Genomic DNA, 21,301 nt, shown 5'->3' on the forward strand with positions numbered 1-21,301 from the left:
CTCAAATCATTAAAGCCTGAACAGTCCCAGTGGAGGGTGAACTTCTCAGGAATACTGAAAATGAAACACAAAATCTTCCTAATCACTATGAAGTGCAACAGGGCTAAGATTGAAAATGTTTAATCTAGACAGATGCTAGAAAACCTGACAAAAATCAGCTCACTCTTGATAAAACATTTCTAAAAAGTAGGAATTATTGGATATTTTCTTAACGTGATAAAATACATGAACCTTAAGGGCAAAATCTTAATACAGAAACATCAGACGTTTCCATTAAGTTTATGAATGATGCAATTAAGTAAGAAAATGGGGCACAAGAACTGGAAAAGGCGAAGTAAAGCTTTCTCTGCAAACGGACAACAGAAAACCTGAGAGAACCGACAAGACTGAAGGAACTCACTGGGGTGGAAGGCGGGAAGCTAAGGTGCAGAAGCAGCGGTTTTCACACATGACCAAAGACCAGGCAGAGGGCACGGGCCACAGACACAGCGCCAGGTCCTCCAGGGGCCACGTTAAAAGAAGTAAAAAGAAACAAGTAAAATTCGCTGTAGTAATACATATTTAACTGAACATATCCCAAAGGTCATTTCAGTATGTAATCAGCGTAAAAATTATACTGAGGTGTTTTACACGTGTTTTCCATGTTAGGTTTCAATGGTGTATACTTCCCCCTCACAATCCCCTCAGCTTGCACTCTGAACGTCTCGGTGCTCCGGGATGACAGGTGCCTGGCTGCTGCACTGCATGGTCCAGAGTCAGGATGTAAGAATGCAGAAAATATCTCACTAAAATAGGAAGACTAAATACTCAGGAATAAGCTCAATAAGAAATATGAAAAACCTATGAAAGAAAAGTTAAAACATTCCAAAAAGAGATAAAGTGGATTTGAACACATGGAAAAGCTCCCCTTTTCTTGGTAAGGACAAACAACATCACATAAATCAATTCTCCCTAATTTATAAATTTAACACAGTACCAATAAAGATACCAACAAGGTTTTTTCTTTTTTAAGGGAGTTAGGCACATTTACACCAAAGTTCCTGTGGGAATACAAACCTGAAAGAACAGCCAAGGAAACACTCAAAAGACTCTGAGGAGAGAGGAGCCGTTGCAGCAGCTCACCCCACGCACCCAGGGCAGGCGGACAACCAAGGGGAAGAGGAATCCCAGACAGGCCTGAGGACACGGCCCCGCATGGCCCACGGCAGCGCCCGGGACCCCTGGAGAGGAGCTTTCCAGCAACTGGTATTGGCGCATCCGGGTGAGGACGAAACTGGATTCATGCATCACCCGACACCAGAGAATAAACTCCAAATAAACCCATCTGGGAGATTAGTGAAAACAGTGGAACCATCAAATACTAGAAAAACACGGGGCACTCCTCCGCCACCTCAGCGCTAGTGCAACAGTCACGCCGAGTAACTGTTCGAAGTCCTGAGACCACAAGAGAGCAGTGAGCTGACCACTCAGGGGACCAGGGAAACGGGGCGGAGCCACACACAGCCAGAGCCAGCACCCATGAGAGCCCGGAGAAGCGCCTGCAGCAGATGGTGCGGCCACAGACCAACACCCCGTTCTCACGGAACTCTTAAACAAGGACGGAGAAGACCACGACTCAGCTGAAAGGCGAGAAGACGACGAGCAGAAAATTCACGAAAAGATGTAGAATCAGCCCTTAAAACCAGGACCTCACTGCAGTCAGAGAAAAGGCACACGAGAGCCCCTAACAGACGGGCCGCGTCCGGGAGCCTGATGACAGGACGCTCTCAGGAGGGTGGCACGAGCCGCGCCCTGCCTGGACGGCGCCCGAGCCAGTGTGCCAGACGAGGCCCGCTGCACATGTGGGCAGCTCCGAGCCCACCCGCACAGACCCCCAGGTCCAGGGCAGGGAAACACCCTGTGTAAACCGGCAGGGGGCGCAGCGCCAGCGCAGGCGGCCGCAGCGGCCGGGGTAAGCGCGACACAGAGACACACAGAGGCTCCTCATGTGGACACGCGCACGCACTCCCTCCTCAGTCCTGCCAGCAACACGCCAGCATCCCCCGGGGTGGGTCTCAGAGCTGGGACAGAGAGGAACGCTGAGCTGGACGTCTGACTGAGCAGGACACACGGGTGCCCACAGCGCGACGGGGCACAGGGGGTCCTCCTCCAGGGGCCCCCGCACGGAATCTGGGGCATCGAAATAGACAGTGCTGGGAAAGGGGTGCCACCGACAGCACCAGGGGAGGACTCCTACAACAGCCCCGACAGAGACACGGAAGAAAGGCAGAAGATGCCTGGGGGAGGACAACGGCCCTTCCTCAGGATGCCGTGGAAGAAATGCAGAGGGAAGAAACAGCGCCGCCTGCAAACAGCGCCGGAACAAGCTGCCTGGCGAACGAGGGCTGCTGGCCATGGACGCTCAAATGAGCGGGCGAGTGCCTGATGCACCACACAAGGCTCGTCTGCCCCCGAGGCACTGGGTGTGAGCAAAGGCCGGGAGGCGTGGTCCTCATAGAGAGACTCCCCGCCCAGCGGCCCGGGAGGACCAGGGTCACCGCCAGGCAGGCATGGTGCCCTCCTGACCACACTTCGCCCGCAAACACAGTGCCTCTGCCAACAATGCACAACCTCAGCCTCACTGTGAGGGAATAGCACCCAACTGAAATGACTAAAAAGGAATTCATCCTGAACATGGATGGACCGCACTCCTTAGGAACACGAGGTTGTGAGAAAGGGAGGGCCCTGCGCCAGGAGAAACTAGTTTTTCCCATAAAGGACGCTACGGGACAAACAGCGACAGGAACGAGGCTCCAGTCTCCAAGGCAGAGGACGGCCGTGCAGTGTTGATCCCCTGCCTCTAACAACTGTCCCATAGCCTGGAGGAGAGAGCCCTCACTGGAGGAAACACACAGGAGGATCTAAAGGGAAAATGGCAGAACAACCCTTCTCTGGTTCAGAAGCGCGGCCCACAGGCCAGGAGGATGGAGCGGTGTGACCACGGGCCTGGGGGTGCACGGGGTCCTCGTGCTCTTCCCGCGGGCGGGGGGCTCAGGGGCTCCCTCACGACAACCAGACGTGGCGACGGTGCCCACGTGGCCCTGTGCTGGTGGAGAGGTCCCCTGAGGCAGAAGCCAGCACGAGTCTGCGGGCTGCATGGCTGGGGGCGATGGTGGGGGAACCCCGCACTCACCGATGGAGCTGCTGGCGCGCTCCCCCTTCTTCTTCTTGCTCTTCCTGCTCCGGCCCTTGGGCTGCGGGGACTCCGCGGGCGCCGGCTTGCCGCTCTGCAGGGGCTCGCTGGGCGTGGGGGGCTCCGTGGGGCCCGGGCTCGGCTTCTCCTCGCGGACATGGTTCAACGGTTTCCTGTTGTTGTTGTTGGCCTTTGTTTCTTCCCTCCGGGTGCCCGCCAGGGCCGGGAGCTCTGGCACTCTGGCTTTGGGCTCGGGCTGCGGCCGGGGCCGGGCCAGGCCCTCTGCGGCCCGGGGGTGCTCCGCGGGCTTCCTGGCGGGCTCACCAGGAGCCTTGCTGCCCGGCCGCGGCTTCTGTGGGCCAGTGCTCCCTTTGTGGTGATGCACCATGTCCAGCAGGAAGGACAATGGCTCCTGCTGCTCCCCGCTGACCCCTTTGGGCAGGAGCCGCTTGGCCTCCCTGGCGTCCACAGGCTCGGTGGGGTCCGCGTGTCTGGAGGAGTCAGTCCCCGGCCCCGGACCTGCATGGTCTGCGTGTCTGGAGGGGCAGGGGGATGAGGTCTCGGGGTCTTCGGTCGGCTCCAGTGAGCCGTTGTGGATGGTCTCGGTGCCAGGTGCTGACTCTGCGGCCACCCGGAAGCTGCCGGCGAGCATGTCCAACTTGGGGCAGTCCTTCCCGGGCCGGTCCTTTTTCTTCTTTTTCACGGCTCGCAGCGTCTGGAGCTCCTGCAGCCGCTGCAGCTCCTCCGTCAGCCGCTCATCCTCGGCCCGCCGCCGCTGCTCCTCGCGCAGATGCAGGTGCCCCCGGGCCCGGGCCTCCGCCTCCAGGCGCGCCTTCTCCTCCAGCTGCAATGGGAGGAAAGGCAGCGTGAGACACAGAGAAGCGGGGTGACTGGGAAGGTGACCCATGTGGTAAGACGATGAATTCTGAAAGGGGCTATAACAGGCCAAAAACTTAGGAGCATGCCCACGTCAACACAGCGGTGACGGGGAACAAGCCCCCACACAGCCTGAGCTGCCGGGGGGTCGGGGTCGGGGAGCAGAGGCCAAGGTGAGAGCGGCTGTGCGCCCCTGCCCCCACGGGCCTGGCGTCTGGGAGCGGGTGGAGGACGCAGCTGCCAGCACAGGACTGACTGGGCACCTTGCAGGTGCTGCCAAGCCCAACCAGCAGTGCCCCTGCTGATGCACCCAGGCGGGTCACAAGGACACACAAGAAAATGTGTGCTAAGGAACTAGAAATTCCTTTTTGCCACCCTAGCAGGTAAAATTTCCAACCTGTGTTCACTAGTGTGATAGACCAAATGACCTTCTGAAATATTCAACATGACGTGACAGACAATGCTTATCTCTGCTGCCCAACTGGCAGGAGATTAATTTTCATCTCAGGTGAAGACTGTGTTATTAGTGACACACATTCCAAGAGCATGAGTGGAAAAGGCCCTGCTGTCTGGCAAACGAACACCCAGGAAGAGAGCAGCTTCTCCATCACGGGCTCCAGTCAGACCTGTGCTGGCAAACACAGAGGTCCTTCCAAACTTCCACACGCCTCACAATACTTCAGAAGGCAATATTTGTTAACAACCAACCTGTCTTTCTACAAAACTTAAATATAAAATTAGGCTGAAATGACAGATTTTCAAAAAAATCTCAAGTAAAGATCATTCAAAACCCTTGCTCCCTCTGTCAGGGAGGCGGCGTTCTGGAGGCGGCACCGACAGTGCCCCCAAGTGGCCCCACCGCCCCCGCAACATGGCAGCCACAGCGCACCCGATCTGGTCACCCTGAAAAGCAAGGTGCTGGGCGGAGAGCACACACATGAGTGGGCGCCGGGGGCGGCCTGTGCCCAGTCTGGAGGGCCTGCAGCGCCATCTGGAGTCAGGCCTCCCACAGGGACAGAGGACTGAGGACAGGGGCAGGGGGACAGCCCAGAAAGCACCGGCCCGAGTCGAGGCTTTGGGGAACCCAGTGGGAAGTGGATCCCTGGGACGCCAACACGGTAGCGCCGCTGGGCAGAGGACACGCCTCCCTCACCAGGTTTGCGGCAGGAGCAGGCCTGTCCCTCCAAGGCCCTCATCAGACCTGGGGTCAACCTAGGCCTGTCTCAGGACCGGGAGGTACACCACCAGCAGCAAACCCACACCGTGCAATCACGACCCCCTCAGAGTCGCTGCAAGTAAAACTGGAAGCAAACACCATACAAGCAGCCCAACCCGGGGTGGGCAGGTCTCCTCAGCCCTCACAGGGGCGTCAGCTCCTCCCAAAGCAACTCAGCCCACGGTCAGATCTGCGGCCTGATGAGCCCACTGTGAGCACAGCCCACCTGCCTGCTGAGGGGCTCAGGGAGCTGGGCACCGGGAAGGCCCTTGAGAGAAGTGGGCAGGCGGGGCAACTACAGGTAGGACCACTCCCTTCACGCACAGTGCTGGTGTGCCAGCTCAGAGCAAAGGCGACTCCTCACCCGCCGTCTCCACAAGCCCACAGCGACCGAGGGCTCCCCCTCGACTTTGCTGGGCAAGATGCGCCTTCAGCAGACCGCGGGGCGGGCCCACCGCCGCCTGCCGCAGCACAAGGACCGGGGCTGGTGTGAGGCCATGGCTGGGGGCGCGCAGGTGCGTTCAGGCCGGCGGAGGCCCCGGGGCGGCCCCGTTTACCTTCCTCTGCTTGTGCCGCGCACGCTTGGCGGCCCGCGTACTGCTCGCGGGCTTGATCTCCGAGCTGTTTATGAACTGCAGCAAGTCCTCCACCCTGCGGTGGTCGACCACACTCTCCCGCTCCGAGAGCTGGTCCGGCTTCTTAGGCTGCTCCTCCTTCCTCTTGGTCAGCCGTAAACGGAGCTTCTCCCTCATTTCTGCGTAATTTCTACTTGTGGGTGCGGCTGGAGGCTAAGACAAATGAAAACATGACTAAACTCAAGTTTTAATGACTGTGAACGTGACAGATTTCAGACCACAGCATTAAAAAACAATTGTTTCTTATTACTCAAGTACACCATGTATGTCAGGAAAAATAAATAAATCAAATGGCAAGAAAAAGAGAAGCCTTTCATCACCAGTCACCCAAAGGTAGTGCCCTGGCACTGACCTGTCGAGCTCCACAGGCTCAGGGAAGGTCTGGCAGGGGACACACGACTACGCACACAAGTGGCCCTTTTCAAACTAAACAAGAAACGACCGTCCACACCACCTGACCCGCGCTGGCACAGTGGAGCTCAGCCTCCTTCTCGCGGCGATAAACGGGCTTACCGCCTTCCCACGGCCACTCACACACTTCCTTCCCAGTGGTGACAGGACTCCTTACCGACCCTCAAACCGAGTGCATGTGTTTAGGAAGCGCAGACAGAACTGGAGAAGACAGCAGACAGCTCCCGTGCTCTGCTCCTCCACCGCCCGCCCCAGGCGGCGCGCCCGACACCTGCTCCTCAGGGCGGAACGGTCGTCCTGGGGCACCGCGTAGCGTGTCCGCGCCGTCGGGCCCCATGCGTGTACGACACGGAGCCCCGCGGGGCTGCCGTCCAGGTGCACACACTCAACAGGGCCCACGCCTGGGTCGGCAGTAGGCCTGATTTCATCAACGATTCTAAACACCACAATCGATCACAAAAACACGGAGATAAAATACTCATAACTAACTCTGGGCAAGTATTTTCATTACTTCTGCAGGACAAGTACAACCTAGAAGTGGAACTGCTATTTTAGACAGTCTGCTGATTTTATCAATAACTGTGCCGCAAACAAAGCTTCACGAAACACAACACAACCATACCCTGAATTCAACCTGGTGTGTTATTCTTGCAGAGGGGTTGGTGTACTTTACCATTCTTATTGAAATGGGCAGTTCGCAAACAGCCATCGCTCAACACCAAGCTGACGCGCGGCAGGGTCCTGCACAGCCCCAGCCCCTCCCGAGGCAGCCTCGGGCAGCACAGACGCAGGTACTCACCCCGCCGTGGCCGAAGAACTCGCAGTAGCAGCAGTCGCAGTACTTGCCCTCCTTCTGGTTGGTGGAGGTGGAGGTGCTGGAGCTGTGCTCGGAGCAGCTGTCCTCGTCCGCACTCTCGTCCCCATCGTCCTGCTGCGGGTCGTACACGCCGTTCTCGCAGCGATGCCCTTCGCAGTCAGGGTCACTGCAAAACCGCGCAGGGCCCGTCAGCAAGTGGCCTGCCCCAGAGGGGCACGGGCAAGGTGTGGGCCTGCCCGGCCAGGGGCTCACACAGGTGGTACAGCATGAGGGGGTCACTTAAGGGGCTCATCAGGTCCACACGTCCCTTCCCCTCACCCCCGCTTCGTCCTGGAGGGAGGGGGTGTGGTGTGTGTGTGTGTGTGTGTGTGTGTGTGTGTGTGTGTGTGTGTGTGTGTGTGTGTGTGTGTGTGTGTGTGTGTGTGTGTGTGTGTGTGTGTGTGTGTGTGTGTGTGTGTGTGTGTGTGTGTTGGGGTGTGTGTGTGTGTGGAGTGGGGGTGGCAAGTTCAAAGGGAACAAAAGCTATCTTTCGTTAAAGCTGTGTGTGTGTGTGTGTGTGTGTGTGTGTGTGTGTGTGTGTTGGGGTGTGTCTGTGTGTGGAGTGGGGGTGGCAAGTTCAAAGGGAACAAAAGCTATCTTTCGTTAAAGCCTATCAAGCATCGTGTATCGTTCTGTGTTCCTGCCTGTGTGCTAAGTCACTCAATCGTGTCTGACTCTCCCCGATCCTGTGCACTGCAGCCTACCAGGCTCCTCTGTCCATGGGCTTCTCCAGGCCAGAATACTGGCGTGGATTGCCATGCCCTTCTCCAGGGGACCTTCCCGACACAGGGATCGAACCCAGGTCTCCTGAGTTGGCAGACAGGTTCTTTACCACTAGTTCCACTTAGGAATCCTAATGTGTACCAAATACCACTCCGAAACACCCAAGGCACTCGCTCTTGCGTCCTGGGGGGGTCAGGGAGCACTGCTCCCCAGCCTCCCTGCCAGGTGGGGCTCACCTGCAGACACTGGGGGGCGCGCTGACAGAGCCATCGGTGGTGGGGGGCGGGGGGGCCACGGGAGCAGGACAGAAGCTCTTGAGCGATTCCACGAAGCCGGGGGAGGCGGCTGTTTTGGGGAAGGACACAGCTGCGATGTTGGCCAGGTGAGGCGTGGAGGCTGGCGAGAGGGCAGAGGGGGTGAGTCCGGGCAGCGGGGCCAGGCCTGTGGGGCTGCTCCTCGGGGCTGCCGGCACCCCATGCCGGTGATCTTCCTTGTTGATGCCGTGAAAGACGTCACCTGCGTCAGAGATGCTGGAGTCACTGCCTGCGGCCTTTCTCTTAACTCCCAGCGTTTTTCTTTGAAAACAAACGTTTGGTCCGAAAACGTTCAACTCTACAGAAACCTCGCCCTTCACCTGGATGGGAGACTCATCACTGTTTTGCTACATTTACTCCCTCCCACACACACTTGCCTGGTGGCTTGATGTGGGGGCAGCAGATGCTCGCCCCTGGGCACGTGGCCCAGGCTCCTGAGAACACGTGTCTCGGCGGTGAAGCCAGCATGGCAGCCCAGCTGCGGATGCAGAGCCCCCGGAAGGATCGTCTCAGGCACAGCCCACCCAGACCGTCGGCCTCGCCCACAGCCTCTGGCGGCTTTTCCCCCAGCCCAGCATCTTTTAAACTTCCTTTCTTCCTTCCACAACACTGACCTCTCCCGAGCTGAGGCCAGCTGTCCACAATTCTGGACTCATAGAAATGCTGGGGGCATGAGTCCTGGGAAGGTGGCGCGGGGTCCTCCCCCTGACCCCACAGGGGCACCTAAGGCGTCTGCTCCCGGTGGCCCAGCGACCTCGGTCCACGTGCAGGCAACATTGGAACCAACCTGTGGGCGCTGTGCCCAGATGGTGGGACTGTTGCTGTCTCCAAACGGAGACCCCCACGTCTGAAACCCGTGAGAATGCCTACCTGGTGCTGTCTCTGGCTGGGCAGAGAGCGGCCTCTGCATGTATGGGCCGTGCCTCCGAGGCAGTAGTGAGCTTTGACCCTAACAGCCCCGGACCCCCAGCTCCCTTTCCTGAGGACCCTGAAGAACCTGCGACGTTGGCTGGGTGCTGCCATCCACTCCTTTACTCTTCTCGATGCCCACAGAGCCCTAACTCCAGCTCACGAGGCCTCTCGGTCCTGCTCCCGTGTGCCTCTGACATCGCCTTCAAGCCTGCTCTGCCCTGGGCTCAGATCAGAGCGGTGGCGACACCACCTCCGCACCCGGGGCCCGCATGGCGGTGGGGCTGCATGTCGGGCGGGCTGGCACTCTGTTGGCTCGCTCCGCACAAGGCCCCTGCTTCAGGGTGACTGCAAGCCCCTCTGCAGGTGGGCGGGCCTTACCCAGGGAGGGTGGCCTCTTGGAGGCCACGCGGAGCTGGCTGCTGCTGGACTGCACCGTGGTGGCCGTGCAGGACACGGAGGATGTGGCTGCCGACGTGGCCATCGCCACTGTGTTCGCCTCCAGGAAAGCGTCTTGGAAGTTGTACAGACATTTCTTTTTTGCAGCACTCTTTTTCTCTTTACTATCGGAAACTGCAGCCGTTTCACTGCTAGATGGAGGCGGAAGAGCTTCAGGTCTTGCTTCTGAGAGTGTTGGCCCTAATAAGTCATTCCCTTCAGAGAAGAACGGGAAAATTAAGGCTTCCAAAAGACACAGCATTAGGTCAAACCTAAAGAGCAGCTACTGACTGAACTACGAACACGGGGCACTGCTCGGGCGGCACCCACGGCGCCGGCGCCCGTCACTCATCTGGGCCTGAGGAAGACTGACTGAGCACTGCCAGGTGCTGGCGCCCGTCAGCTCGTCTGGACCTGAGAACTGCTCGGGCGGCACCCACGGCGCCGGCGCCCATCACTCGTCTGGGCCTGAGGAAGACTGAGCACTGCCAGGCGCCGGCTCCTACGCTCGGGGCTTTCCACAGGCACTCAGCGTCTGTGCACTCCTCTCCAAGCTTAGCACTCTCACCCCCGACCTGAGGATGAAGAAACCGAGGCCAGAGAGGCTAAGTAACTCGCCCAAGGTCACACAGCTAGAGACCCGTCCCAAGCACAGACCAGACATCATGTCTAGCTTGCTGTTCGAGCACGTGCAGGACTTGGGGTGGGGCCCCCAGGGCCATCCTCACACGGGTGATAGAGACGAGGCAGACGGGCAGCCCTCATCCGCGCGCCCTATCCCGCCAGGAAGGCGCCGGCGCCTCGGCAGCTGAGGCAGCCGTGGGGAGGTGCTTGTTAGCAGAGATAGGGCCCACGTAGGGGCAGAGCAGGAGGAGGAAGGAACGGAAGTCACAGCGTTCAAGCCCAGCACCCCGCTGCCCGGGCCAAGCTCTGGTGGTCACCACTGCTCGAGAACCAAAGCCGACCACTGTGCCCTGGAGCCCAGATGCTCTGCAGCCCGGGGGCAGGGAGACCCAGCATCTGAGGCCGTGGGCTCCCAGCCTCCAAGCCTGGGGCCTGCATGGCTGTCGGTGCAGTGGGACTCGACCAGCAGCCTGATGGGGTGGGGACCTGCCGCCCTCGGCAGAAGCCAGGGGAAGGAGCGGCCTGGGACCTGCTGGGGAGCTGCGGCCACAGGTGGCATCCGCTCAGCGCGGGTCTCTGTAAACTCCAACCAAGGTTTAACGAGTTCCTTACCAGAAATTGTATCTGGCAAGTAAGTGCCAGGGTTCCAGTTCTTATCATTCATCACTTCTGATCCCCAAAGACTTATAAACTTAGAACTAGTCCACTCTGGAGTGCTCCCAAAACAGCTCGGGTAAATATGGTCTTGAAGAGACGCACTGAATACCTGATGTTTATTTGTGTGATTCTGAACAGGTGCTGGTGGTAAAGCCTACAAAAAAAAATGTTCTAATCACATATCAAAATTAATATTCTGTTTACCTAAGGATTTAAACTACATACAGACATGTCATTATTGAAACCTGGGGGGCACGCGTGCTGCGAACAGGCGTGCGGGGAACACACCTCATGGGAGGCGCACTTGGTCACACGCTGGGCCGCACGTGACGGGGCAGCAGCGGCAGACGCAGACTTGAGGAGCAGCTGACCACTCACACTCAGGCAGCTCAGGGACTGCCAGTGTCGCTCCCAAGTCACGTTTTAAACGAGGCCATCTGCATGAGATCTGCTCTGATGGCTCACTCTCATCTGACGCTTTAAACCACTGGTCAGAAGTCCTTGTGGAGCCACTGATAAGAGGTCAGCTCTGGCCCTGTTCCCTCACACCTGGGCAGAGTGCAGAAGTATGAGGACAGACAGGTTCGACGCTGAGCTGAGCCCACCCTCCCAGGGTGTGGAAGGAGACCCCTGCCCGAGCGTTTCCGGGTTGACTGGCCATCAGCTGCCCCCTGCATGCCTGGGCATCCCCTTCGGCCCCGGCCCACAGCCGTGCCCCAGCCCAACGCCCCTCCCTCGGCACGGCTGGAGCGGGTTCATGGAACCTGAGAGCGAGCGTGTCAATCTGTGCTCAGGCTGGGCTGGTGGCTCCCAACCCCCTGACGTAGAACCAAGTCCCGAGTGTAGTGTGGCCTGTCCTGTCCTTCTGCTCACCTGGCCTCTGGACACACGGTCTTCCCTTGGTCCCCAGACTTCAAGCTACTGCTCAGCCCACAGTGTGGCTCACAGCGTCCACCTCCTAAGAACGTCCTAACTGGAGCTCATGACCCTGCTGGCTTGGGTGATCCTCCCGCCACAGCCAGGCTGCCCTGCCCTGGAGAGGCCGTCACTGCCTCCCCTCTCACCCCCCGGCGCCCAGGCTGCAGTGACCTGCCCCAGCGAGCCCACGAGTCCAGGATTCTCCCTGTCAGCACTCAAGACTCACGTCCAACCTACTGGTGGCGCATCTGCCTCGCCTCGAACTACGGAAGGTGTCTGAGGGGCGGGGCCACCTAGAGCCTGGCCCTGCTGCCCCCTGACACCAGCACATGCCATCCACCGCCCCCCGAGGTATGCGTGGGAATACCGCCGGGGACACGGATGTGAGCAGTGAGTGTGCTCAGCTCCAGGGCGGGGGGGAAGGGGAGCACTGGGGAGGACCACCAGGAGCAGAACCCCAAGGGCCGGGCTGGGCAGAGGCGGGGAAGGGACGGGCCAGAGCACAGGGCCAGAGGCGTCCAGGCACAAGGGAGTCAACCCAACAGGCTAAGGGGCCATGGAGAGACACGCCCGTGTGCCTTCTATCCCGGGGGACTGGCGGGGACAGAGGGTTCTAGGCAGCAGGGTGAGGTGTTCTGGTCAGCTGAGCGCAGAAGTGGGCCTGCAGTACCCTGGGGGAGGAGCAGGGACAAGGATGACACGGGGTGGGGGGCAGTTAGTATGGGCGGGGGGCGCTGGCAGGCAGGGAGGAGGGGCGGGTCTGCGGCCTCACCCCTGGGGTGCCGCACCAGGGACGGAGCTGGGCTGAACTGTCCTCCTGTCCCAGCCTCTGGACTGCACGGGCTAAGGGGTTCACGGGCCAGCTCACCCTCTCCTAGCTGTGTGATCTCAGGCAGATCACTCAATCTTTTTGAACTTTAGTTTTCTCATCTGTAATTTGGAAACACCGACCTCCAGGGGACGCGGTAAGAAGTACACGAGACAGTGCCCATCAAGCATTCCACGCTGCCTGGCCCAAAGGAAGCATTTCCTGAGCGCTGAGGGGGTCTCCTGAGACTCAAGCCAGCCCCCCAGCCCAGTTCAAGCTGCTGCTGCTGCCTTCTCACGGGGCCAGGGCCAGGGGTGGGGTCCGTCCGCTCGGGCAGCTGAGCAGCTTAGCACACCACCGACCCTCAACGGGCTCGGGCAGACGAAGGTGGAGGGTAAGGCGGGAGCAGATTCGGGACTTGACAGTGGGAGGAAACAGGGCAGACAGGACCCACAGCACTGCAGGGGAGCCTGAACAGCTGACCTGGCAGAAGTCTCGGGGGCAAAGGCCAAGGACAAGGGAACTCTCTACAGGTGTCAGTCTCCATGGAGCAGGGACGGAGCACGAGTCACGATCAAATGGGACATCTCAGTCCTGAAGGCCCCAGGATGCGCAGAGCCCACCGGCAGGTGGGAGCAGCCTGTCCCCACGGTTGAGCGGCCAGCTCAGGACGCAGACTCATGCTGCGCGCTGGCAAGCCCCTCGAGAGCCTGGGGACAGCAAGCACTGCTGACTTCTCCCTGAGAGCGTCTGGCTGACGGCCTGGACCACGCCATCCACGCCTCTCTGGTTTCTGCTCAGCCATCAGCGCTCTGCCCTGCATCACCTCTCTGCAGTCCCCACCACGGGCTCCGGGGCGGGGGTATCCCCTCAGGGCCATTTGTCTATACTGTGTCTACAATTTCTATCAAGGTACGCCATAGCATTTTGAGTTTTCAAGTTTGCTCAGGTTTTTGTCTTCTCTTTAGACAATGAGATCTCTGAAAGCAAGAGCTGGGAGCACTGCTTTCCTTTATCAGCAGGCCGCACAGGGCCTGGCACAGCCTGGTGTTCAACAAATGCTCTGTGCAGTAAGGACTGAACCATGGAGCTGCTGAGCTGAGATGTAAGCTGGTGACGCTGTATATCTGGTTGGGAAGGCCACCTGTGCAAGACAGGAGGGCTGGTGGTGGGGACTAAGGGCAGCGGGACCCGTACCAGCCGCGCCTGGGTGAGGGCGTCCACACGAGAGGCCTGCCCACCTCCAGAGCGAAGGGCCCACCTAGACCCAGACCATCTGGGGGCCACACCTCCATAAAACACCAATGATTTACGCACGTGTGCATGACACTATTAAATTACAACACTGAGTTCAATCTTTATACAAACCCATACAGCTTCAACTCAGAAATTCTGTGTGTTCTTTACTTTGAAACAAAACTGATTCCCAGGAAAGCACAATTTTGCTCTAACTGGAAGCCCAGACACACTAACTGATGACTTCAGCCAAGCACACTTCTAAATTAACCCAGCCTGTCCTGCACAGAGCCCAGAGCCCGGGGAGCAGCGGACGGAGCTCCACACGGGTGGCAGCTGCTGCCAACGCCCAGCGTCCAAACAGAAGGGCCGCCAAGCGCCCGGCGAGCAGGGGCGACAGTCACTCTCCACTGGGCTTCCTCTCAAAGGCTCCTCAGTGCTCCTGCCAGAGAGGAAGACGCAAAGGCACCACCTTCCTTCTGCTATTTCTCAGCTCAGGAGAACTGAGCTCTGAAATACATACGGGTCACAGGTCAAGCCACGACCTGCAAATGGCAATCAATTTATGTCCCTCTTCCCCACACAGTCTTTTCCTTCCTCAGACTCCAACTGAACTCACACTTGCTCCACGTGTAACTCTGCAAGCCATGTCCACGGCGGCTGCACACAAGGGGCCCGTGAGGGTGAGGGATGTGCACGCCCACAGCCGTGTGGGAGCCATGTCTCCAGGTTCCCTCAGTGCACTGAACTCACCAACCGTTTCCAGATCACCCCTGTGCTTCTGTGGAGAGCCTGAGACCATGCTCCACCTGTGCTCCAGCCCCGTCCTAATGGGGCAACTGCTTCTTGACACATTTTCCAGACAGGAAGGACACAGCACTTAAAGCTGGGGGCCTCGAGCATGGTCCCGGGCCAGCGGCGGGGGAGGAGCAAGCGCCGTGGCCGCTTCTCTCTCAGGTAGTGAGTCCTCCCCCGCTCTCCTCGGGTTTGTCCGTAGAGGGGAGACATGTCACTCCACATCCCAGATAAATGGCACAGGACACCTTTGTAACCAGGTGCTGAGCTACACAGAAAGCAAGGAAAACCGTTCACAGGGAACTGGTAAGAACACGGCAAGAAAAACAGGCCCCATTGGAGGTGCAGGGAGGGATGGCTGCCCTGGGGCGCGTGCGCCACGGTCACAGGGGTGAGCGGACGGCCCTGTGGCCCCACAGGAGGAAGGAGATCCAGAGACGGGAGCTGGGGGTCCGGGGTTCAGCGCACCAGCAGCACCTGCACACAAGCAAGTGGGATCCCTTTCCGAGGAAGCGCCCCTATTCAGGGTCTGCTGAGCAAGCACGACCTCACGGTAAAAAGGGTTAGAGCCTCACAGCTTCATCCAAACACAGAGTAACTGTGTGTGAAACACTCACAGAAAGGAAAGAAGAAAGAAAAGGTGATCGAGGAACAGAGAATAAAAAGTTTCTAACACGTTTGAAAAATAAAGCTTAGAAATAAGAATTACAAGTAGGATTAAAAATTCAAACTTAAAGAGGAGGTTAGACACAACTACAAACCACCAAACTGGAAGAGTGATCCAGAAAGTTCTCAGAATAGAAGACGATCAGGCTGGGCGGGACCACGGGTATGAAACGCAGGATGAGAAGGTCTGGTCAGAGGTTCGGGAAAAGACAGCAGAGTGGTGGACAGGGAGAACCGTGAGGCAGACAGGCCACCCGAAACGTCTCATGTGCCACGGGTTCTGACAGGAAACGCAGTCAGCATGCAAGAACAAATTGGTAACGTGAGCAGACAGACTCTAAGAAAGAATCAAAAAGAAATGCTAGAAATAATAAATGCGGAGAGAAAAACCAAGACTCGGCAGACTGAACACAGCCAAGAAGGGAATCGATGAGCCTCAAGCTACGACAAGAGAAACTTTGCAAACTGAAATGAGAAGAGAAATGAGAATTCAAACAAACAAACTCCTCCAAAAAACAGCACCAACAATGACAAAAAAAGAGAACAGAATGTCCAAGAATTTGGGGCCCTCTCAAAACATGATCCACACGGGGACTGGAGTCTGGAGGAGCAGAGCAGGCAGGAGCAGACCTGGAGGAGTGACGGCCCAGAGTCCTAACTCGGGACCGACACCAGAGCAGGCCAGGAGGCTCAGAGGACACCAACAAGACCCCACAAGGCCCCAGCCGGGCGCACCACACTCCAGCTGCAGGAGATCAAAGCCAGGGTCCTGGAAGCAGCCAGGGGCTGGGCTGAGGGGAGGAAACCCTGCCCTACAAAGCGAGGGACACGGGACCAGATGACACCGCACTGAAACCACCCAAGCAGGGAGGGAGCGGGGTGAAAAAAAGGAAAACCACCAACCGAGAATTCTGTATCCAGTGAAACCATCCTTCAAAAGTGAAGGAGAAATAAAGACTTCCTCAGACAAACAAACACTGAGGGAACGCACCTCCAGCAGACCTGCCCTGCAAGAAATGTTGAAAGATTTTCTTCAGGAAGAAGGAACATATGTCAGAAACGTGGATCTACATAAAGGAAGAGAGAGTGATGGAAAAGGAATAAACACAAGGAAAATAAAATCTCTTATTTTTCTGTTAATTGATCTTAAAAAAAAAACAAAACTTTGCAGTAATAGTAGTAACAATGTACCAGGTGATTAGTATTGGATAAATGAAAATGATGACTGCAGCGTCACAAGGGACAGGAAGGAGGAACTGGGCACAATGTGCTACAAGCAGTTCAACTGCATACAGAGTGGAAGAGCGGCGTCGGAAGGCGCCCTAGACTGGTCAGAAGGTGCTTTCTGATACAACTGTTAAAATGGAAAGAGAGGTGTAACTGATATGCCAAGAGGAAATAAAATGAATCAGAAAACGTTCAAGTGAAAGCAGAGAAAGCAGGAAAAGAAGCCTTTGGCAACAAACAGAGAATAGTTACAAACATGGGTGTTCATCCAAACACATAAAAAAATCAAAGTGAATGGAACACAGCAATGAAAACAGAGACTATCAGAATATATTAAACAACAAGAAGCTTCCCCCAGCCCCCAAAGCCCCAAGATCCAATGGTGCCTGTTGACAAGATACCTGCTGTGAGCAGCAGTGGGAAATTACCCCACAGCACTCAGCGACGTTGAAGGAACTACGCTACCTGCAGACAGATCAGACCTCAGAGCGAGGAGCGATACTAGGGATGCAGAGGGCCATTCCCTAGTAACTGAAGGGCCAACCCTCCAAGAACACCTGAGAACCCCAAACACACAAGCATCTAACAGAAGAGCATCAAACTACGTGAGGCAAAGCCAGCCAGGCCTGCAGGAGAGCAGGCAGATCCACTGTGAGCTGCACAGCTCCCCCGTCCTCATCAGCAAGGGCCGCAGGGGCCAGTAAGAACACACCTGGACTCCACACCGCCAGCCAGCCGCTACCGACTGCACCCGAAACGGCAGACTCCCATTCGTCTGAAGGAACACAGCGTTTGCCCCACCAGACCACACCCTGGGCCACAAAGCAAACCTGAAAGACCAGCAACACAGAGTGCTCTCACACCAGAGTGGAGCTGCAGCAGAAACCAGTGACAGAAAGACAGCCGGAGAGCTCCGGACATCTGGAGACCAACCTTCCTGTCACTCAGTTTTAATTCTTTTCTTCAGTATTTCATCACTGTATCTACCTCCTGCAACTACTTTTAATTTCTAAGTAACATTACTCAACATACAAATTATAAACCTATCAGCGGTAGTGACGACTTCTGAAAATGGAAATAGTCTTCAACTCTTTCTAACCTCAAGAAAACAAACTTTTAACAGTACCCATTCCACGTGCTGTAAGTACTATTTACCTGCAATGGCAAAAGTATGAATCAAAAGCATTACAGCTAGATAGAGTGACACAGTCTTAAAGGCGACAGCTAAGCAGAGCAGCGACTCCTAACGGCCTGACGACACAGGGACAGAAGCTGGTCAGAGAGCCGCCCCCTGCCTGCACGGGGCCCTCATCGCGCTGACAAAGCTGCTGTGACGGAGCTGAGGACAAGCATGCCCGTCCACCACAGCTCAGTCCTCCTCCACCAACTCCTGCAGGGCTGGGAACACTCTGTGCATCTAGGTGCGGATGCAGCCACGGCACTCAGCAGAGTCAAACTAACTCAAAGAACACACACCAACTCTGCAAAACCTGGTAAGTGACAACGTAAGCCTTCGCAGAAAAACGTTCTTACACCAGGTACAAACGAAGGGTTCTGTCAAACACATCTCACCCTCCAAATGAAAAGGGCACCCAGCTAGTACACCTGAACTCTATCAGTGAATCATCTTGACTCTAACAGTAAGCAGCTAAGATATAGCTTAAGAGTCGCTCCTCTGCATTTTCTTCGACCTGTGAATCTTTCTCGCCTGTCTGCCGGGTTACAGGTCAACGGTAAGAGACCCAGACTATAACGCAGATGGTGCCTCCTCTCCCCACCCTCCCACACACTGCTGGCAGCACCCTGAGAAAAGGCCAAAATCCAGGGGAAAACTCAGTTTCACCTACAGTGGGAATAATACATTTCACTACTTTACTTGAAGACTTTTAGGAACTAATTCTTGAATAATTTATACCAGCACGAACGTATAAGAGAACATTCTACACCCTCTTCTCCAGGTGGTTCCCTAGGGACTAGGAAACGGAGCTCTATTTAGGTAAGAACAGGGAGCAAACAGCTCCTAAACTCATATGCTCACCTGAGGAAAACGATTAAGGATTGGGCAGACCATACGAACAGTCTGGCCTTGAATATAAACATGAATATGCTACTTAAGCGGAGAAGGCAATGGCAGGCCACTCCAGCACTCTGGCCTAGAAAATCCCATGGGTGGAGGAGCCTGGTGGGCTGCAGTCCGTGGGGTCGCTAAGGGTCGGACACGACTGAGCGACTTCCCTTTCACTTTTCACTTTCACACATTGGAGAAGGAAATGGCAACCCACTCCAGTGTTCTTGCCTGGAGAGTCCCAGGGACGGGGAAGCCTGGTGGGCTTCCGTCTATGGGGTCACACAGAGTCGGACACGACTGAGGTGACTTAGCAGCAGCAGCATGCTACTTAAGATCACTCGATTAACAAAGGTGTCATCAAGTGTTTGAACTGAGCAATGAGTCAGAGAGTGAAAATCGCTCTGTCGTGTCTGACTCTTTGCGACCCCATGAACTATAGAGTCCATGGAATTCTCCAGGCCAGTATACTACAATGGGTAGCCTTTCCCTTTGCCAGGGGATCTTTCCAACCCAGGGACTGAGCCCAGGTCTCCCACACTGCAGGTGGATTCTTTACCAGCTGAGCCACGAGGGAAGCCCAAGAATACTGGACTGGGTAGCCTATCCCCTCTCGAGGGGATCTTCCCAACCCAGGCATCGAACTGGGGTCTCCTGCATTGCAGGCAGATTCTTTACTAACTGAGCTATCGGGGAAGCAATAGTCAACCTAATAAAATTTAAGCATCAATTTGAGTGGTTACCAAGCACTTATTATCACAGAACATAACAAACTGAGGATACTCTATAATAAACCAGCAATTATCACCTGGTGCCCTCCCCAGCAGACAAACAGCAAACCGCAGTGAAAGGTGACCCTCCCCAGCAGACAAACAGCAAACTGCAGTGAGGGGTGACCCTCCCCAGCAGACAAACAGCAAACCGCAGTGAGGGGTGATGTGTGGTCTGAGAAAGCCCCTCTCACGCCACACGCTCCCTTCCTACCACAGCAGAGAATCACTGTCTGTGAGTAGAGTTTGGGGAGAGTTCTATTTTTGACTGATTAGAGCTAATAACATTAGCCAGAATAACTGATAAAAAAATTAAAATTTATGACACAAATCAATAGAAGTAAGTTCAAAACAGCTAGCGAGGCAAAGCTATCTAAGGTACGAAGGATGAAACAAAACTAACGATCTCACTGCAATGTCTAAGGCGCTCAGCACAAGCCTCAGGCTCCCGGACAGGTTCCCAGCCATCACCCCTCCGTCCTGCCAGGCCCGCCCGGCTGGCCCCAGCCCCTCACTCACCTGCCGGCACAGGAACCTCCGCTGCACGGCACCCAGGGTCCCTCCTTGAAGCGTGTGCCTTTCTATACAACAGCGCTTTAAGAGGACTGTCATTTAAGACCCTGTGGAGCCTGGCAATGTTAGAGGGCTCATGCTGTGTTCAAGCTATGTTACTCGCCACCACCCGGTCCCGAAAAGCTGGAGAACTGGGCTACTCTCTGGGTGGGCAGAGGCTCTGTGGTCCCCAGCTCAACCCGTTATGCCAGTACTACATGAAAACCTCTTCACATCCTGGTCAATTCCGAAGGAATGAACCATGACGTTCACGATTGTTTTACAAGTGTAAAGGTTCAAAACTCCGGGAGGTTACGATATTATGGTAAAAGGAAACATCTGCAGACCCTCCCATGAGCATGGCTGCTGCCCCACGTGAGCCGTCACTGTACAGGTCTGTCTGTTTAAATGTGCTTTCCTCGAGGTCTGAGAGGCATGTGAGCGCCCCGGCCCCTGTTGCCCACTCACCTTACTGTGTGTGAACGGGGGCGCTGTGTACAAGGTAGGGTGGATGAGAGGGCGAGGCAGGTGTGGGACGGCGTGCAAGGGCACGTGTCCATGGATGTGGGGGTACAGGTGCAGAGCAGGGTGCGCGGGTTTCTCGGGGCTCAGAAACTGGTGGCCGGGAGGCAGGGCGCCAGCGGTCATTGCTGACGGCGTTAATCCAGACACCTCTTGCTTACAAACATGACACTCACAAGTGTTTGGAGCTTGTTCTGCCTGAAGGGAAAGAAAAAAGAGTATTTAGAAAGTGAGGACTGAGTATTTAGGGAAACAAAGAGCGATAGGGACTGAATGAGAGTCAGCCACACAGCAAACACAAAGGCAGCGGGCCTGTCCTGACACCCCCAGCAGACGGGTCCCTCCTTGCGAGGTGAACGAGGGCCCCCAGGACTGGGGCTGAAGAGGCCTGGAGAGACAAGGCGTGCGCACCTCACCCCAGCTGGGTGTCTGCGGGGCGGCAGCCTCAGCCGTCTGCATCCCGCGCCTGTCTGAGCAGGGCCGCGGGAACTGCAAGATGGCAGAGTGGAGAGCGGGAGCTGGGACCAAGGACAACGAGACCACTGGTGCCGTGCTCCGCCGGGCTCACACTGCTTAACGGATGGCTACACAGAGGCTCTTCAAGGTGCACCAGAGACGGGACTTCGGCTAAGGTGGAAGGAGGCAGTCGGTGACTCTTCTCCCTCAAAACAAGTGCAAAACTGAACACAATTGTCAAAGGCAATCGTTTTGAGGCTCTGGAAATCAACCAAATGAAAATAACATATTGAGAAGCATTTATTCATGCAAACCTGCCAGAATTTCTACTTAAGAACAGAAGGAGTCTATCTTTCTTGCCCAGGGCTCTTCCTATCCCCAACTCCCCACACCTTTTAAAAACGAACTAAAAACAAAAATAATACAAGTCAAGAATCAACAGAATTTACAACGGT

General features: G+C 56.3%; 1 protein-coding gene across 9 annotated transcripts in view; it reads right to left on the bottom strand.

Moving 5' to 3' along the window:
- Positions 1–21,301, bottom strand: part of FAM193A (family with sequence similarity 193 member A) — a 149,963-nt gene that overhangs the window by 13,791 nt on the left and 114,871 nt on the right. For all 9 annotated transcript variants that reach the window (XM_055434559.2, XM_055434563.2, XM_088836597.1 and 6 more), the window contains 7 exons: positions 20,337–20,588; positions 10,787–10,985; positions 9,494–9,766; positions 8,126–8,405; positions 7,110–7,293; positions 5,822–6,052; positions 3,173–4,016 (listed from right to left, as the gene is read on the bottom strand). In XM_055434559.2, the coding sequence (XP_055290534.2) occupies positions 3,173–4,016; positions 5,822–6,052; positions 7,110–7,293; positions 8,126–8,405; positions 9,494–9,766; positions 10,787–10,985; positions 20,337–20,588 (2,263 nt within the window). The remainder of the gene's footprint in view (positions 1–3,172; positions 4,017–5,821; positions 6,053–7,109; positions 7,294–8,125; positions 8,406–9,493; positions 9,767–10,786; positions 10,986–20,336; positions 20,589–21,301) is intronic.

Source organism: Moschus berezovskii, chromosome 5 (assembly GCF_049115385.1).
Source record: "Moschus berezovskii isolate FMDL1 chromosome 5, NW_MosBer_1.0, whole genome shotgun sequence".
Taxonomy (NCBI): Eukaryota; Metazoa; Chordata; class Mammalia; order Artiodactyla; family Moschidae; genus Moschus; species Moschus berezovskii.